The 16,656-nt window shown below is 46.6% G+C and overlaps 1 protein-coding gene across 1 annotated transcript in view; it reads left to right on the top strand.

Moving 5' to 3' along the window:
* The window catches only part of LOC127215297 (E3 ubiquitin-protein ligase RNF144A), a 34,393-nt gene extending 27,928 nt beyond the window's left edge, over positions 1–6,465 (top strand). Inside the window, exons 7-8 of the mRNA XM_051175667.1 lie at positions 1,940–2,029; positions 6,051–6,465. Coding sequence (XP_051031624.1) covers positions 1,940–2,029; positions 6,051–6,182 — 222 coding nt within the window. The 3' untranslated portion in view covers positions 6,183–6,465. The remainder of the gene's footprint in view (positions 1–1,939; positions 2,030–6,050) is intronic.
* The last annotated feature ends 10,191 nt before the right edge of the window (positions 6,466–16,656 follow it).

Below are 16,656 nucleotides of genomic sequence, written 5' to 3'. Positions count from 1 at the left end.
AATCATGTCTTTAAGACCCACTGGCTATCATTTTCTGGCATCAGCTTGACTGAATTTAAAGCAAACAAACAAACAAAAACCTCCGAGGACATTAGAGACACAAATATTTGTATGTATGTGTGAACATGTGCGTTGTGGAGTGCATTTTTGTTGTATGTGTGTGCATGTGTATGTGGTGTGTGTGTGTGTGTGTGTGTGTGAGAGAGAGAGAGAGAGAGGAGAGAGAGAGAGAGAGAGAGAGAGAGAGAGAGAGAGAGTGAAAGGGCACTTTCAGAGAAGATTAACTGACAGGGAAGTCCCTCCTTCACAGACTTAGTCTTTCAAGTGCCAGCATGAGGTTTAGGTTGAAATAGAGGACAAGAGATAAGACATCGTAGCAGCCTTGGCCAAGGTGTGCCCCCCCCACCCCCATCGTTGTCTTAGCTCCAGTCTCTGCTTTGAGGCAGCCTGACAAGTTGTCAGGAAGTTGTGAACTCTTCCTGAGAGACATCCCTCCCCCAGTCCGGAAACAGGATTCAGCCTATTTCTTTTTCTATTTTGAGGCTCTTGGTGAAAGTTCATTATTTTTCAATAGTCTTATAGCCAAAGGGATTGGGTGTGACACCTCTGCCAGTGTGGTCGCAGAATCTGTGGAGTGAGGCCAAGAGTCTTCACCTGCCACCAACTTTCTGGAAGGTTTGGATAACCAATCAGTACCCACTTTCAAGGATGGAGAGTAGTAAAGATTTCCCGTGACTGATGCCACGTGGCTTGGTGTGTGTTTTAAAAGAGGAGTTCAGAGCCTTTTAGACAGCCACAAGACAAGATGCTGTGATAGGCAGATTTGGCAAAATGAGACAAGTGCACTTCTGCTATTCTCCCATTAACATCAGTGTGGAGGAAAGGGCAATGAGGAGTCCAGGAGGAGTCTCACAGCTGACAGAAGTGGCCAGGTGGGGCTAGAAGAGACTGTGCTCACCTGTCCAGGGGTGGTGAGACGGCTGCTGAACGTCTGCCTCCAGTGGTCATTGCCTGCAATTGCATCATAAAAGCCAGGGTTTAAGTCTGCACTGCCCCCTGAGGGACAGTGTGGCTTTGCTATCCCCTAGCTCCAGCAGAGTTGACCTGAGGAGCCAGAAATTGGTGGGTGGTTTCCTCATTTTCCCTGGTTTTCTTGTCCTTTCAGTCACATTGGACCTTATGATAATTTGCTCTTTTACTTAAGGAGAAACTTCCTGTTGGTGGCCTTGGTTAAATGAGCAAAGGGTATTGACATGCTGGTACCGTTTCCTACCCATTTCCTGTTGGTGATGGGCAGGCAGGGCCTCCTGATCCCCGATATCAGTGGTGCTGATACATATCCAGGTGCCCTGAGTGGTCAGATTTCTCAGATGTAACCACCACGGTGAGCACTCAGCCCAGGGACCTGACAGTCTGGAAGTGACTGTACTGAGTGTGAGGGGAGGCCACGTAGAGAGAGACATGGAACAGACAGTTCTGTGCACTGGGAAACAGAGAGAACTTGTGGGTAGAGGGTAGTTGCTGGACTGGTTCTCAAATAAAGGGAAACCTTGCAAAATGTTTCTGAAAATCTGAACTGAGGGAGGACTGGCCTGGTAGGAGCTGGCCTGGTCTCGTGGGAACTGACACAGGCAGGCCCAGAGAAAACCCGATCTCCCTCTTCAGTCCCCTGTGTTGGTACAGGCTCCAGAGATGCCACTATACTCTGGCTTAACACTGAAATCTGGCCCCACGATCCCCTCTGTGGGATGAGGCTAACAGTTTTCCTCTGGCTGCTCTGTGGAAAGGGCTGGTGGCCCAGAGGAACAGCACCCAGGTTTCAGCACATTGACCTCACTGTTATTCTTGCCTGTGTCCACATACTGCTGTATCTGGAATATAAAACATACTGACAGCCATAATCCAACATTCACCGTAGACCTTTATCTGCCCTTCACAGGATGACTTCCTCCTGATACATTATGACAAGGGGCCTTGTCGCAACAAGTTGGGCCACTCCCGGGCATCAGTGATCTGGCATCGGACACAGGTAAGAGGTTGCTTACCTGAATTTTGATCTCAAAAGGTGTGTGTGTGTGTGTGTGTGTGTGTGTGTGTGTGTGTGTGTTCTAGAAGACTTTCTAGTGATGCTGATGGTCCTGGCCCAGTGTTCGAATATGTATACATTTGGTGCCTAGCATCAGACTTGCTACTTAGCTGTGACTTTGGTCATGACCAGGCCTGCCTGGTGACCACACTGTTACTATTGGTCCTTGATGAAGAGCTGTCTAGAGCTGTCCTGAGAGAGGCAAGCAAGTTGCTAACAGAAAAGGATGAGGGGAAAGTAATGGAATATCGCTGTTGTCTACAAAGTCTATAAATGGCTTTTGGGTCAACTGATTCAGCAGTGGTGAATTATATATTAAGTGGTATTTGTCCCCTGTGTGCCAGCCACATGTGTAAGACATTCTTCTATGGAGCCTGCCTTCTGTTAGGTGCAAAGGGTAGACATGATGAACCGACAGACCCACCATGACATACAGCAGCTGTGAATGAGGGGTGCGGAAGGGGACTTAGATGACATGTGTGGGAAGATTCCTTGTGTCTTAGTGCTAGTTCTGAGTGTCAAGAAGTAGACCCATGTATGTGGGGGAAAGGAGAGAGGACAGGGCAGGTGGGTTGCTTGAATTGTGGAAGGGTGAATCCATGTGGGTAATGAGACAGGGGCTATGAGTTTAATCTAGGATTTTAGCAAGGCCGCATCTCTAAGGGTTTTGTGGGACCTAGCAGACATGGATTTTATTTACACTCAAGTGGGGAACTACAAAGGTGTTAGGAGTGGAGTTTGCAATACTCCCTAGTTGCAGGGGAAGAGGCTTCTTTCCTAGGAGTCCTCTGAGGTCACTGTGCCGGTCCATCTAAAGACAGAGACCCACTCTCTGCACATTAGCCTAGAGCTGGGAGTGGGTCTCACTGTAACTGCACTTCCCTAGCACTATTAGTTCCATGTTGATGGGGATGGAAACCCACAATTATGAGTGTCTGCAGCAAGGCTGAGGGTATCTCCTGTAAAGTGTTACTTGGGAGCAGGCAGTGCTCGTAGCCCACCAACCCTGGAAACAGGCCAGGCAGACTTCCCATTGCCACAGATGGGGCCACTGCTGAGAACTTCGTAAGAGCTGGGATTCCAGGAATTTATCTATCTGTGGCAGTCATGATTGACCTCAAGTCTAGCATGCTGTGACTGTAGTGTTTGTGGGTGTTGTCCTCAGTATAAAGTATGTTTATTTTGTGGGTTCCTGCTTTCTTACACTTCTTTGTTATTAAGTGGTAGCCTAGTTCTTGCAGATTTGGGGGTGCTCTACTCCTTGGAGACATTGCAGCAAGCTTTTTATCAGTTTTCTAAACATAAAGTATCACGCACTACATTTTACTCAGTGCCCCCTTGTCATATGCTCCATTATAACACATCTGCATGCTATGTATTTTTTTTAAACGCCCTTATCTTTTCAAGGCTTTGCACAGTTTACCTTGTCTTGAGATTATCCACGTGGGCACGCGCCCCCACACATACATGTGCGTGCACGTACACGCGCGCGCGCGCACACACACACACACACACTCACATGCTCATACATGTCTACTCTGGTTGACAAGGTCTTCTTTTGAGATAAACAGGAGTAGAAGGTGGTGGTATCTGGCTGGCTCTGCTGCTAACTGCACAGGAAGACATCTTATGAGCTACAAGTTGAGTCTCGGTTGATGATGGCAGAGACATGACTGGTGACCTCCTATCTCTGTTATTCTTCTGTCCAAAAGGATGAAGACCCTCTCTAAGCCCTCTCCACACTACTTCCTGTGTCTCTGTCCTCAGTCCTCCAAGACCTCTATGGTTAATTTTGGTCAGCTTGTTCCTGCCCCGCCTTGTGATTCAAAGTAAACATTATTGTCAGTCTCAGGGGTGACAGAATGCAATCAAAACACATGTCAGTGCTCACTGAGTGAAATGGTTTTGTTTTTATGTCACTTGCTTTTGTGCTTTTTTTCTCCTTCTGGTGATTTTGGCATCCACTAATGACCAACAGTCAGTGGCTTGGTAGGTCAGCTTACCAAACAGCATGCAAATACATCCATGGCAGTCGAGGAGCTGAGATGGTGCCTTATTGTGCAGAGTGTGAGCATGTGCTCATGAGTTTGATTGGAGGACGGGGCTCCTTCAAGGCTGGCAGTCAGTCACCTGCTTGCTGCTGCTCAGCTGGGAGCTCCAGATGACCTCAGGTGACCACTGTGCTCTTAGGGGCCAAAAATATAAGTATGCATGTGAGCTTTTAAAAATATATTTTTAAACATCATTTGCATACTTGGGTCCGCGTGTGTGCAGATGAGTGCAGATATAAAATGGAAATGTCAGATCCAGTAGAGCTGGAATCACAGGCATTTGTTTCTGGCCTTCTCAGCACCAGTGCTGGGAACCCATCTCAGGGCCTCTGTAGGGGCAGTGTGCAGTCCTACAGGCTGAACCTTCTCTCGAGCTCCTAGAGTCTTCATTTGATTTTAACACATCACCTGACCTACTCAGTGCCGTCCCACCACCAATATTATGTTTATCAAATGAGCATCCATCCTGGCTGAGGCTCAGCATCCTCACTGCCTCATTTTATCCCTGCAGTGTGATGTCTTTTATCAAATGTGATCTTATTTATAAATGTGGGTGTGTACATGCTTGCATGCATTGTGGTGTATCTAAATGTGTGTAGTTTGTTTCAAGGAAAAGTCCCAGTGAAGGGATTCTTTCCTTCACAACTGTTCGATGCTTTATTTGATAATTTCAGAGTTGAGAAAACAGACTTGGGAAGTCATGTATTTATCAACTGTTTGATGCTTTCATTTGACAATTGCAGAGTTGAGAAAACAGACTTGGGAAGTCATGTATTTATCATCTCTAGCACTAGGTGGCAGTCTAATTCCACATTCAGCTTTCAGAATTCAGAAGGAAGACTGGGGCTGATCTAAGTAAGGCTAGGGAAAAGACTGTGTTCATTTGAAACAGCCCCACTGGCTGATGTAAGCATCAGTTGGTCTTTATCTGCCAGTTATACCTAGAAAGAGGATGACACATGCTTTTAATCCCAGCTCTAGGGAGGCAGAAGCAGGTTGATCTCTGTGAGTTCAAGGACAGCATCATCTACAGAGAGAGTTCCAGGCAGCCAGGGCTACACAGAAACCCTGTCTTGAAAAACAAAATAGTGATAATACATAACAGTCCATGTTTGGTTTTAAACTCCAGAAAGGCAAGGGTAGCTCAATATAATGTCTAATGTCCCATGTCCCTGTCATTCTTATTCCAACATTTGAGGGTTCTTGTGCTTGCCCTCTTATACACTAAACCATCTGGGTATCTTTGTCATATCAGCCATTTTCTGTCCTCTAGCCAAAGGTAGGGCTCTATTTCTTGGATGATCTTTACCTGGAACTGAACCCACTTTCTGTGAGGTGTATTATTTAGCCTTTGATGAAATCATATTCTTTCCATTAGACAGTGTTCTTCTGGGGTGTCCTGATCTCAGATGTGTTTGTATTTGTAATAGCTAGCTATGGTCTAACTAATGATGGTATCTCAGGAGAAATCAGCAATTGGCTGAATGCACAGAAAAATGGATGGGGTTGGGGTTGTGAAGGGAGAAGAGGAAGGAAGGGAGGGAGAACAATGAGAAAGGAATATAAGTAGTTGAGACAATGGCTGGTTGGATAGATGGCAGGAGAGGGGTGTACATGGGTGACTGTCAAAGAATTAGATAGTTGAATGAGTGTGGATGGTGGATGGATACATGCATGGATCAGTGGATGGTTGGATGCTTATAAGTGGATGAATGAATGCATAGATGATGGGTAGTTGAATAGATGAATTTGTATGATGGATAGTTATATGGGCAGGCAAACTGTATGATGGGCCTATGGATGGATGGATAGATTATGATTGGAAGTATGGATGGAATGGTGGGTGGTGGTGTGGTTTAAACTTGGGCTGTGGAACTGTTCATCCTCACCTTTCCTCTTTGTTTCCTTTCAAGGTGGTGGGAATTTTTGCTGGATTTGGGCTCCTGCTCTTAGTGGCGTCCCCTTTCTTGCTCCTGGCCACACCCTTTGTCCTTTGCTGCAAATGTAAGTGCAGTAAAGGGGACGATGACCCACTGCCCACCTAGAGGACTGCGTGATGCTGGAACAGACGCTGCCTCGGGACATGTGGTTCCCCTACCCCTCACCAACCCCTTTATCACTAAGCATGTTTCTTGCCTTATGTGCCCCATTGAGCTGCAGAGATTTCAGGGATGACCTTGGCAAGTGGGCAGAGGCTTTGGGTGTGGCCTCCGGGGTGTGGGGGAGGCAGAGTGCAAGTGGGTGGGGCTCATCCCAGAGTCCTTCTGTGTCTGCAGACCTGGCCTGAGGTGGCATCAGCTGCACCTGAGGCAGTTTTATCCCCCCTGGTCATAGACTGGAAATGTTCCATGGGAGCTTACAAGACCCACTCAGACAAAGGGACACCTTGGCTTCAAGATGGCACCAAGTTGTCAGGAGAAGTCTTCAAGATTTAGAACTCTCTTCAGCCAGCACCTGATTATTATCTGACTTGAGAAAATCTCTCTGTTTGTGACAACTGTTTTTACTCCTAAAGGCATTTAGTAAAATCCTTTTTTAGAAGGCTTTTTTTTTTTTTCTTGTCAACTGAATAGTGAAAATCAACAAGGTGCGTATAAACCATCCTATGCCTTTTTTGAAATGTGCATTTTATGGAGTTATAGACAAATGACTTTTGTGGCCTGATCATTTTTTCAGGAGCTACAGAAAGCCTTATGCACACTTTGTGTTCTTCTTGGAACCTGCTGTAATTACTTTTTGAATGCTGTGAGCTGTGTACTGTTACCCACATGGGCCCCCTGTTGCATTTCTCTGAAGATACCAACACATTTAAGGGATGGTCTCTGGCTTTACATCCCCTCCCTCCCTAACCCCTTCTCCAGTCAGCTCACAGGGCTCATTCCTTCTGTCCCCCTTCTCCCAGGTGGTGGCAAATGCCTTTGAATGTTTTCACACCACATGTTTTACTCGGAGAATGACTCAGCTTTGCCTCCTTGCCCTACTCTTCAGGTAGGCGGAGAGGAGAGTTCAAGTCATCCATCCCTGGGAAACTCTTGGAAATTGGGTGGGAACTCTCTGAAGTCTTTGCATTGTTCAAATGCTTTGGGTAATTTGAAAAATCATGTGACTCACAGGACACAGGCCCAACCCTGTAGTTAACCAGTTTGTTCTTGCTAGGGGAAAAAAGGGAGAGAAAGAATGAAAGGAAGGAGGGAAGGAGGGAGGGAAGGACCCTCTGTTTCACTTAATTAGGCTGCTGTGGGGAGTTTGTGAATCACTCTTTCAGGGGGCTGTGCGTTTCCATGTCAACAGAGTGCAAGATAATAAGACCAATTGACTCTGAAAATGGGAGAGAGTGTTTTCTTTTAGAATTGACTTTCAGAGCCCAGCATGCTTCCCTGGAGCAGGGTGGAGATGTAGAGGTTTGCAGTGGGGAAGGTTGAAGGCTTACTTAAGCATCCTACAAAGGAGTAAAGCAAACCCTGAGTCCTGTCATCTCAGCCACATTGTCTTTGTGTGACTGCATTTCTGGGTGATGTCAAGTCCTAGCAGACACTGCCTGCCCAGAAATCACTTTGTTTTCTTAATTTTCAATTGACAGTGAATGAGGTAAAATAACTACTGGCTTCTTGCCTTCTGGTATTGATTTTCTTTATTAAGAGAAAGCCATTTAGAAGCTCAGTCCACGTCAAAACCATACTCAGAAAGTCCTTGGGGGGGTTGAAACTTAAAAGTTCACTTATCAATGTGAACTCTGGGACCTTCATTTGAGCCTCTGTTGCAAAGGTGGACTGGATTTTCTGGAAAGGGATGACAACTTTATGTGAGTCGGTGACTGAAGTTGAGACCCCAAGCCCACACTTTGTATGTGAAACTGTTTGACCACCACCCTTTTAAAACGCCCATCAGAGGTGGCAACCATCCTGGGCCCTGTTTCCGGGGTGCACAGGCAGACGTTACACCACCATGATCCTTCCCACCTTGCCTTGATCAGTCACTGCTGTCTGTTTCATTGTTCAATGGCATTTGTCCTTGTGGTAGTAGTGGCAGCCTTCCGGGGGCCTGTGTTCCCAGACTGCAGCTCAGGCTCTCTTTTCGAAGATTGAGACTTTTGAAGGTTCACACACCTCTGTAACCCATGTCTGCCCTGAGCCTTTGTGTCAAGCACACTTACTCAGTTGGATTTAGTAATTAAAAAGCTAACTTGTCCCTTCCCTCTAGAAACACCAGCAAGATCACACTGAAATATAGAAACTTGCATTGTCCCCTGTGGGAGTCCTTTTAGTAGAGACCACGACACCCCTTTATTGTGGGCCTCCAGCTTGAACTGTGTGAGATGTGAAATACGCATGGGATAGTGTAGATGGCCCTCAGATGCAACTGGTCTTGCTGTCAGTCCCGAGTTGCCTGAAGTGTTCTGTGCTCAGTAGCAGAACTATTTCTGTTGCTCAGTGTGGTTTGCCAGAACTGAAAAGGGAGTCTCCTGAGACAGGCCATGTTCCTGATGGAAGGTGAGTTCAGTCCTGGGCTTGTGGAAAAGACTCTTAGTGACAGGCTGTGGGGCTATCTAGTAGGGTCCATGGAGGACCCGCTCTCCAGTGGGTTATCCGAGGCCATTGCATGGCTGGCCATGCCACAGTCTTACTGGGTATGCTTACCCTTGCCAAGCTCAGCGCTGCAGCCCGTGGCTTCATATACTCCCCAGGGTGACACCTTCAGAGGCTAAGGCAGGATAGGTGTTCATGGCAAGCAGGGAGCCAGCTCCTTGCTGGGGCAAATATTTGGATCCCATGACTTGTAGCCTGCCTTACCACCTGGGAGTAGCTCAGACTATGGAACCAACACCTTTCCCACATTGACACTTATCTTGAGGAGAACAAATCTTCTCTACAGTGTAGTGTTCCATAAAACAGGTGTGAGACACTGGCCAAGCTCCCCAGTAAACACAACCCCCTGGGAGGAAGGATTCTTAATCTTGAACATCTGACTTCCAGATGAACTTATCTTTTCCACTAGAGTTACAAAAGGGAAAGATTATTTTACGAAATAGAAGTATTTCCCTTGGTTGCCTTTAAAAATTAGAGAATTGGAGAGAATGAGGGAGGGCTTATTTTATATACTTCCCAGATTCCCACAGATTAATAAACATACCAGTGAATATGTATATGTAAATCACAGTGAAATCATACAGGGAAACTATTTTGCATGTGTACAATTTCACAAAGGTTTCCTTAAAAAAAAAAAAAAAAAACCAAAGCTTGTTTCTCCCTCAAATTGAACCCAAACCCTTATGAAGGTCAGTGAGGCAAAGAGATTGTGACTGGCTTTTGCCAAAAACCTCAACCAGGAGGGAAGGGCTTATGTTCAGTCATTTGCTCCTTGACTAGGAGAGCCCAATCCTTTGGTAGTTGAAACTCCATGGTCTCTAGCCCTCCTGGCTTGTATAATCCTGTCTTCCAAGATCCCAGGGCCCTCCAGTTAGGTGTAGCTGTGTGCCACGTGCCTGACTTTTCTTTTATACTTTGCTTACTTTGCCTCGGGTGTATTTTAATCTTGTATAAAAAAAACAAGCATGTGTTAGTCATGCCTGCGTGCACACGTATGCATTCTGTATTTGACGAGTGGTGGTAAGACCAAATAAGCAAGCAAGCAAGCAAGCAAGCAAACAAACAAAAACAAAAACAAAAAAAAAAAAAAAAAAAAAAAAGAGAGAGAGAGAGAAAATTGAGTTTGTGGTTTTGAAATGTGAGTACACTGTACCACTAGCACTGTGATGTATAAGAGCTGTGTGAATGCCTTTTCATGTTGTGATTTGTACTTTAGAGTCCTATGGAAACGTTCAATTTATAATTTCAATACATATTTTAAATGTATTGTGTCTTATGTAGTCTGTCTCCCCTTTCAAAAGGATTCCTTTTTAAAGATATTTTGGCTGGAATACAGGTGAATTTTTGTAAATCCTGCCTGGCTCTATCTTTTGTAGCTGCTTCGTTGACTGGCCTGAAGACTGGATGACTAGGGCAGCTGGAGAAGGGAGGGGAAGAGGAGGGGGGACAAGAAGGGGAGAGAGGGGATTTTGCCACTTGGAGCACAGCATCTGAATTCTGAGACCGTGTTCATCGCCATGACAACATGCCTGACAGAAACCACTTGGGGACTTATTTTGGCTCATGGTTGGAGAGGATACCAGTCCAGTCCGTTACAGCGGAGAATGGAGGGCAGAGTCCATGATGGCGAGAGTATGCGGCTGAGACTCTTTACATCTCAGCCAAGTAGGAAGCAAGAGAGGGAGCTGCTGGCATTCTTGATTTTCTGCCCCCCACCCCTCTTTACATTCATTCTCTGGTCTCAGCTTTGTCAGGATTTCTCAGTGCTCTAACAAAATTCTCAACAAAAGAAACAGGGTGGGAAAGGGTTTCTTTTAACTCATAGTTTGGGGGCATGACAGCAGGAGTGTGGGGCAGCTGGTCACATGGTACCCCCCCACAGTCAGCAAGTGGGGTTGGGGTTGGAAGTGAGGGGGGACAAATGCTGATGCTCCTCTTGCTTCTTCCAAAAATTTGGCTCGTGCCCCATCTGTAAGATGGCATTGCCCACGTTCAAGGTGAATCCTCCCTTTTCAGTTAAATCCTGATAGAAACATCCTCATAGATACACCCAGAGGTCTGTTTCCGTGGTGATTCAATGAAGTTTGACCATCACACCAGCTTATGAGATCATGTCTCCCACATGGATCTTTTCCCTGAGTCTATGGAAGTGTCTTCATAGACACACTCAAAGGTGTGCTTCCCTAATGACTGAAGTGTTTCTTGATCCACAAGCTGACAATGGAGATTAAGAGTTACAGACTGCAGTGGATGGGAAGTCCAAATGCAAATATCTTGGAACCTCCGGAGGGCGGTACAGAAGGCTCATGTGTATCTCTTTGTTTCCTCTTGGTAGTTGTATCTGGTAGCCCTTGGTCTTCTCCAGCAGGCACATATATCACCATTTTCTGCCTCCATTTTCATGTGGTGTCTCCCACCCCCACCCCACTGCCTGCCTGTGATCAACATTTATGTCCACACTGAGACTCTCAACTTCATCATCAGAGAGACCCTGTTTGCTGATAAGATCATACATTCATGGGTTCCTGGAGTCCATCTTTTGTCATGTCTTAAGGGAATATAATTCTGCCTGTAACTGGCAGCACGGTGCACAGAATACTACACCTGCAAGTCACATCAGGAGTGCATTGATTGAACAAGGCTGGTGGGCCAATGAGCTTCTGGGCCCACTTATCTCTGTCTCATAACACTAGGCTATAACACATGCCCCTGTGTCTAGTCTTTACTTGGGTGTAGGGCATCTGAACTCAGGTACAATGGGTACTTATATACTGAACCATGTCTCCAGCCCGCAGGTAATATATTCTAAACTGCTGTTTACAGTAGACGAGGAACTCGGGGTTAGGCTGGTGGACTCCCTTCCATGAGAGACGCTGGGGACTTGTCTTGCAGAGTCCACCCAGCTCACAGATCCTCAGTTGTAACTCATCTGGGATCCACAAAAGGACAAAAACCCAATTGTGTTTCGCTATTTGAGGAGAACCTTTCAGGGCCCAGAGAATGCCATTGCCCAGAGCAGAATGCACTCCTCTGCAGAACTCCTAAGGCATTGTTAGTGCACAATGGATGGTAAATAATCACCGAATGTTTTTATTAACGACAAAGGAGCAATCAGAGCCGTAATGAAACTTGCAGATGGGACTAAACTGGGAGTTATAACAAATACCAATTAGGAGACACAGACAATGATAAGAGACCCCCCCACCCCACCCCAGAGGGAAAGTTACAACAAAGCAAGTTTCCGTTTTTTGCAAAATAACCACAAATGCACCTGCAGAGGATGCATACTGTGGGGAAAGCCCAGAGTGCTTAGAGGGAGACAGTCCTGGGCACAGCATTTCTATGAGAGGCATGAGTCAACAGTGCGATTGATGTTAAACGTGGTGTGTCACCTGTGTTCCTCACTGAAGAATCAGTATACTGATTGGGATGTACTGGGAAGCTATGCAGGACTTCTGACCATTCGGGTCCCCCTCTTTTTTGTGGGTGCACTGTGGGCTTCCTGGATTGCCTTGCAGCTCCTCGCCTCTGCTTCTAGGATCTTCTCAATGCTCTGCTTCTGCTGAAAGCCCTTGAAGATGTACTTGTGTGATTGAATCACATTCTTCCCATCCAAATAGGCGCACTTACCCACTTACTGTTCAGTATGACTTGCAGCCCACGGGGGAAGATCAAATGAAGTGGGAAGTAGTGTCTGTCCCCTAGGAGAGGGTGGAACAGGAGGGCAGTGTGGGGCCACATTTCTGGCTCACCCTGATATGTTGCCTGGCCTCTGTGCTCTTGTCCCCCAAGTATACAATAGTTTTCTATTTTCTCTTCATGAGAATTCAATCGGGGTCTGGCAAAGCCTTGCCGACCCCCTCCAAGTCCTTTTGCCTCATATATATTCTCACAGGTGCAGGAAAGAAAAGGCTCATGAAATGTATAAAAATAGGGTTCCTGTTTTAGGTTTGGTTGGTTTAGGAGGGGTGGTTGGAGTGGCCGCACTTATGGTGGTGGGACCTTACATCTGAGAGCCCCTATATCTTGGGTACACCAAGAACCAGAACCAGAACCAGTTATCACCCATCCTCACAGTGACTCCTTCTCTTCAGACAAGTCCCCATCTTCTAAAGATTCCAGGACCTCCCAGAACAGCCCAGTACCTGGGACCAAGTGTTTAAGCACACCGGTGGGATTCGTTTTATGTGCAAAGCCGAGGGATAATGAATGTTTTGCCCTTAGGGTAAAGGCTGTGTAAGGAGAAAGTCCCATCTGCATTGTGGGGACTTGAGTGAAACCTAAGGATTCCTAATACTTGTGGGGAACTTAAATTCTGTCTGCCGTCCATCCACTGGGTAAGCCTGAAACCTCTCTGCCAGGACTTCAGCAGTCACTTCAGTTGGATGGAAAGATGAAATCTGAAGATATTTTCTCATAGACATCTGCCCAGGGCTAAGGATTAAGAAGGGATCTGTGAGTAGACACCCTGCCTTCAGAGGACAGACACAGCATCGGAGCAAACGCTGCGCGAGGCGGTGCTCCCACCACTCTCCTCAAGCTTGTTCGCGTCAATATTATTTTGCCTGGTGCATGCCTCTAGGTTGGTTTATGATTGCCAGTGTCAGCAGGAAACCCTGATGGGAGCTTAGCTTCCCACCAGGCTTCAGTTGAATGTGTATGAATAGCCCACAGTAACTGCTTCTATTGTCCCTGGAAGGCTTGTATTATGTAGAGAGCAATTAATCATTTTCTGAGGAAACCCGGGGGAGCCAAGCACACGGTGAGGTTGATGATGGCTTTTTCTTCCAAGATGAACAAAATAAAAACCCCAGCCAAGGTTTTCCTGAAGACGGGCTTATCTCCCGCATCGATGGGCAACATTTCTTTGCCAAGGTGGAATTCCATTACCAAACAGTGAGCTTACGAATGCAGCTGAAGGTTGGCACCCCTGCTGCCAGGATCCGTGGACGCTTGGCACAGCTAGGCACATCTGCTCTGTGGAGCCCATGATCCAGACCCAATGTTGGGGCCTACAGCTTCTTCTTGCATCTCCTCTGCTGAAGGTATCATTGTTCTCCGGATCATCCAAGAATGAGGGACAGTGCTAGAATTTGGGTGGTTGCTAGAAAGGCGTGGTCGGTGTTAGTGCCATGTGTACTGCGTGCATTTGATCTACCTGACAGGGAGAGCTTAGCAAATATCACTTGTATCTCAAAGATGTATATATTTTATGCATATGAGTATGTCCCACATGTTTGTATATGCACCATGTGCATGCCTGCTGCCCCTGGAGGCAAGAAAAAGGCATTGGATCCCCTAGAACTGGGGTTGCAGATGGTTGTAAGCTACCATGTAGGTACTGGGAACTGAACCTGGGTCTTCTCCAAGAGCAACAAGTGCTTTTAACCAGTGTGCCACCTCTCCGTGCCCATCAAATGTCCCCCGTATTTTAATAGAGTGTATGATAGCCATTGTTTCCCATCTTACTCTGATGTATATAAAGAGGCAGAAGAAAGGTACCAGATAGCACTAATAAGTAAGGTATCACTCCAAAATTCAAGTTGATAAGCATCTTTTGTCACCCGCAGTTCAGTGCATCAATTGTCACCCTGGGGGTGGTGGTGACTGGAAAACACATCTGCCCCATGGTCTTAGGAACACCCAACCGTAAATTTATTTTTCTTGCTTCCTCATAATTGTAGTCTTGCTCCTGAGACTCTTGGAGATGCTTGTTTTCTGATGTCTGTAACCCACAGGCTGAGGACTGCTGTTCTAGTGGTGCCTGTGAGAGAGGGGACCTCTGAGCTGGACCATTCTGTGTACAGAAAAAGGGGTAATTGGGGGGAAATTCAAAGCTGTCATGGCTACCTCTCAGGGAACAGCAAGAATAGCAAAAAGCAGGGAAAGGCTTGCCAGATTTAAGGAAGCATGGTGTGTGTGTGTGTGTGTGTGTGTGTGTGTGTGTGTGTGTGTGTGTGTGTGTGGGCAGTGGTGGGGTGGGGATTTGGGGGTGGGGGGTGTTGCAAGCCAGAACAGCGTGGGGACTTAGATACCCCTTTGCCACAGGTAGTTGTAGCTGGCTATGGGGCAGATAAGAGAAATGACTCCTGAGGAACAAAAACCTATGTCACACTTTTCTGAGGGATGCTGATTTTGGGCTTTTATTTATCCGCTAGCAATCCGGTTGACCTAGAGTCCAGCCCAGGCTCAGCCCAGGCTGTCACTTACAACATTGTCAAGGCCACTGCCATTTGTGGGCTCCACTTTAACCTGACAGTAACCGGGGGAATTCTACCCATGAGACAGATGACTGACATGAAGGCAATGGCAGGTGATGGCTGTTGAGCTAGTGAGGAACCGGGGGACTCTTCTGGACCTGAGCCTCCATGTGACCTGAGCTGTTTGTCCCTTCCTCAGGGCAGAGACTCTAGGAATAGCAGAGATTGGCAAGTAATTCTAGATGTGGGCTCGCATTTCATATTTTAATTCTTCCTCTTTCTGTTCTTATTGATGGCAGTGTCTTATTTTTATCTTTTTGTATCAAAATAAATCTCTGAACCGATCAAGAGTTAAGGAGCAGCATGGTAGTAGTAGTGGGTTGTCTACACTTTGTATCCTCATAGAAGCTGCTATGAAGTCCTGATGCAAAGACCGTGGGAAGGATGAGGGCCGTATATCAGTCCCAGATGTGTCAGAAAGCAGTCACACCGATGTCTTCAGGGTACATGAGGAAAAAACAAACAAACAAAGAAGAAATAGGCAGGGTATTTTCAGTCTCAGTAAAGTCACTGTGTCTGTGAGAGGGAGGGCATAGAAGCCTGTAGTAGCCCAAGAATACAGACAGAAGACTGAGTTGTGTTAGGTTTATGCACATACTGTCGTCAAGAGGATGGAGTGAGGAGGGATGGGGAGGACTCACATAGAAGAGGAAGGGCCAGGCGCCTGTGCCTCAGTATCTCTGCTCCATGGGAACAAGGAACTCTATGCTAGGTGAAGTCACCTCCCCAAGCTCTTCTCATCCTCCCGCAGACTGAGGGCTGTTAGAGGTCTGCCAGATTCCTGTGTGCCCTGTGGTTCATCAGTGAGCGCCATGAGTCATCTTCCTAACACTGCACTCTGAAGTAGGAGTGAGCTGACTACCAGGCAGAGATAGAGAAGCTAAGAAGGCAGCAGCAGGAGGAAGGGTGCAGGAAGGCAGCAGCAGGTGTGTGTGAGAGGGAGCAGAAGGAGGTATGCAAGGGGGTGGGGCTCAGGGCAGGAGGACAACACTGATGGGCAACCAGAGGAGGGGGCTCGGGATTCCCAGAATTCCAGAGTGGTGGATGATGACACCATGAGTGGAAAATAAAACACTGGAAAGGAAGTTCTGGACTCTCGTCTAATGCCACAGTGGATGCCTCTGTGGGGACAGGTTGAAAGCATCCATTATCTCCCCATCATCTCTCATGTTAAGGAATTTGTTGATGATGTTGTCAAACTCATCTTCATGGAAGAGGCTAAAGGCCAGAGACTGGTCTATGAGAAATGGCTAAGAGCACACATTCTGTATTCAAATGGTTGAATGATGAATGAAGGAAGTAGATGGATGCAGAGAGGAATCTGTTTTGTTTTGTTTTGTTTGTTTCTTTTGCAACAACAGCAGTAAAATGAAATAGCCCTAAATACACTATAAGTTTATGTGCTAAATAACCAGGGGCAGGAGTTATTTAGTGTGTTTGTGTGTGTGTATTGGGGTTTGGGAGTGGGAGTTGTTTAGGAGGAGGGAGATCTCCCACAATGACCAGAGGAGCAGATAGCCCAGTGATTGACAAAGAAGGAAAAGATTCTATAGGAAAGGCAAAGAGTTCCAGGCCCTGACTTCTTGTTCACGGAAGCAGAGGAAAGAGGAATATACGTGGTGTGCAAAATTTTTTTAAATAACTAAATAGATCACTGCCAGCATGCAGTGATT

This window comes from Phodopus roborovskii, unplaced genomic scaffold (genome assembly GCF_943737965.1).
Source record: "Phodopus roborovskii unplaced genomic scaffold, PHOROB, whole genome shotgun sequence".
In the NCBI taxonomy this organism is placed as follows: domain Eukaryota; kingdom Metazoa; phylum Chordata; class Mammalia; order Rodentia; family Cricetidae; genus Phodopus; species Phodopus roborovskii.
Note: the sequence above shows the minus strand (reverse complement) of the source record. Positions and strands in the feature narration are given on the sequence as shown.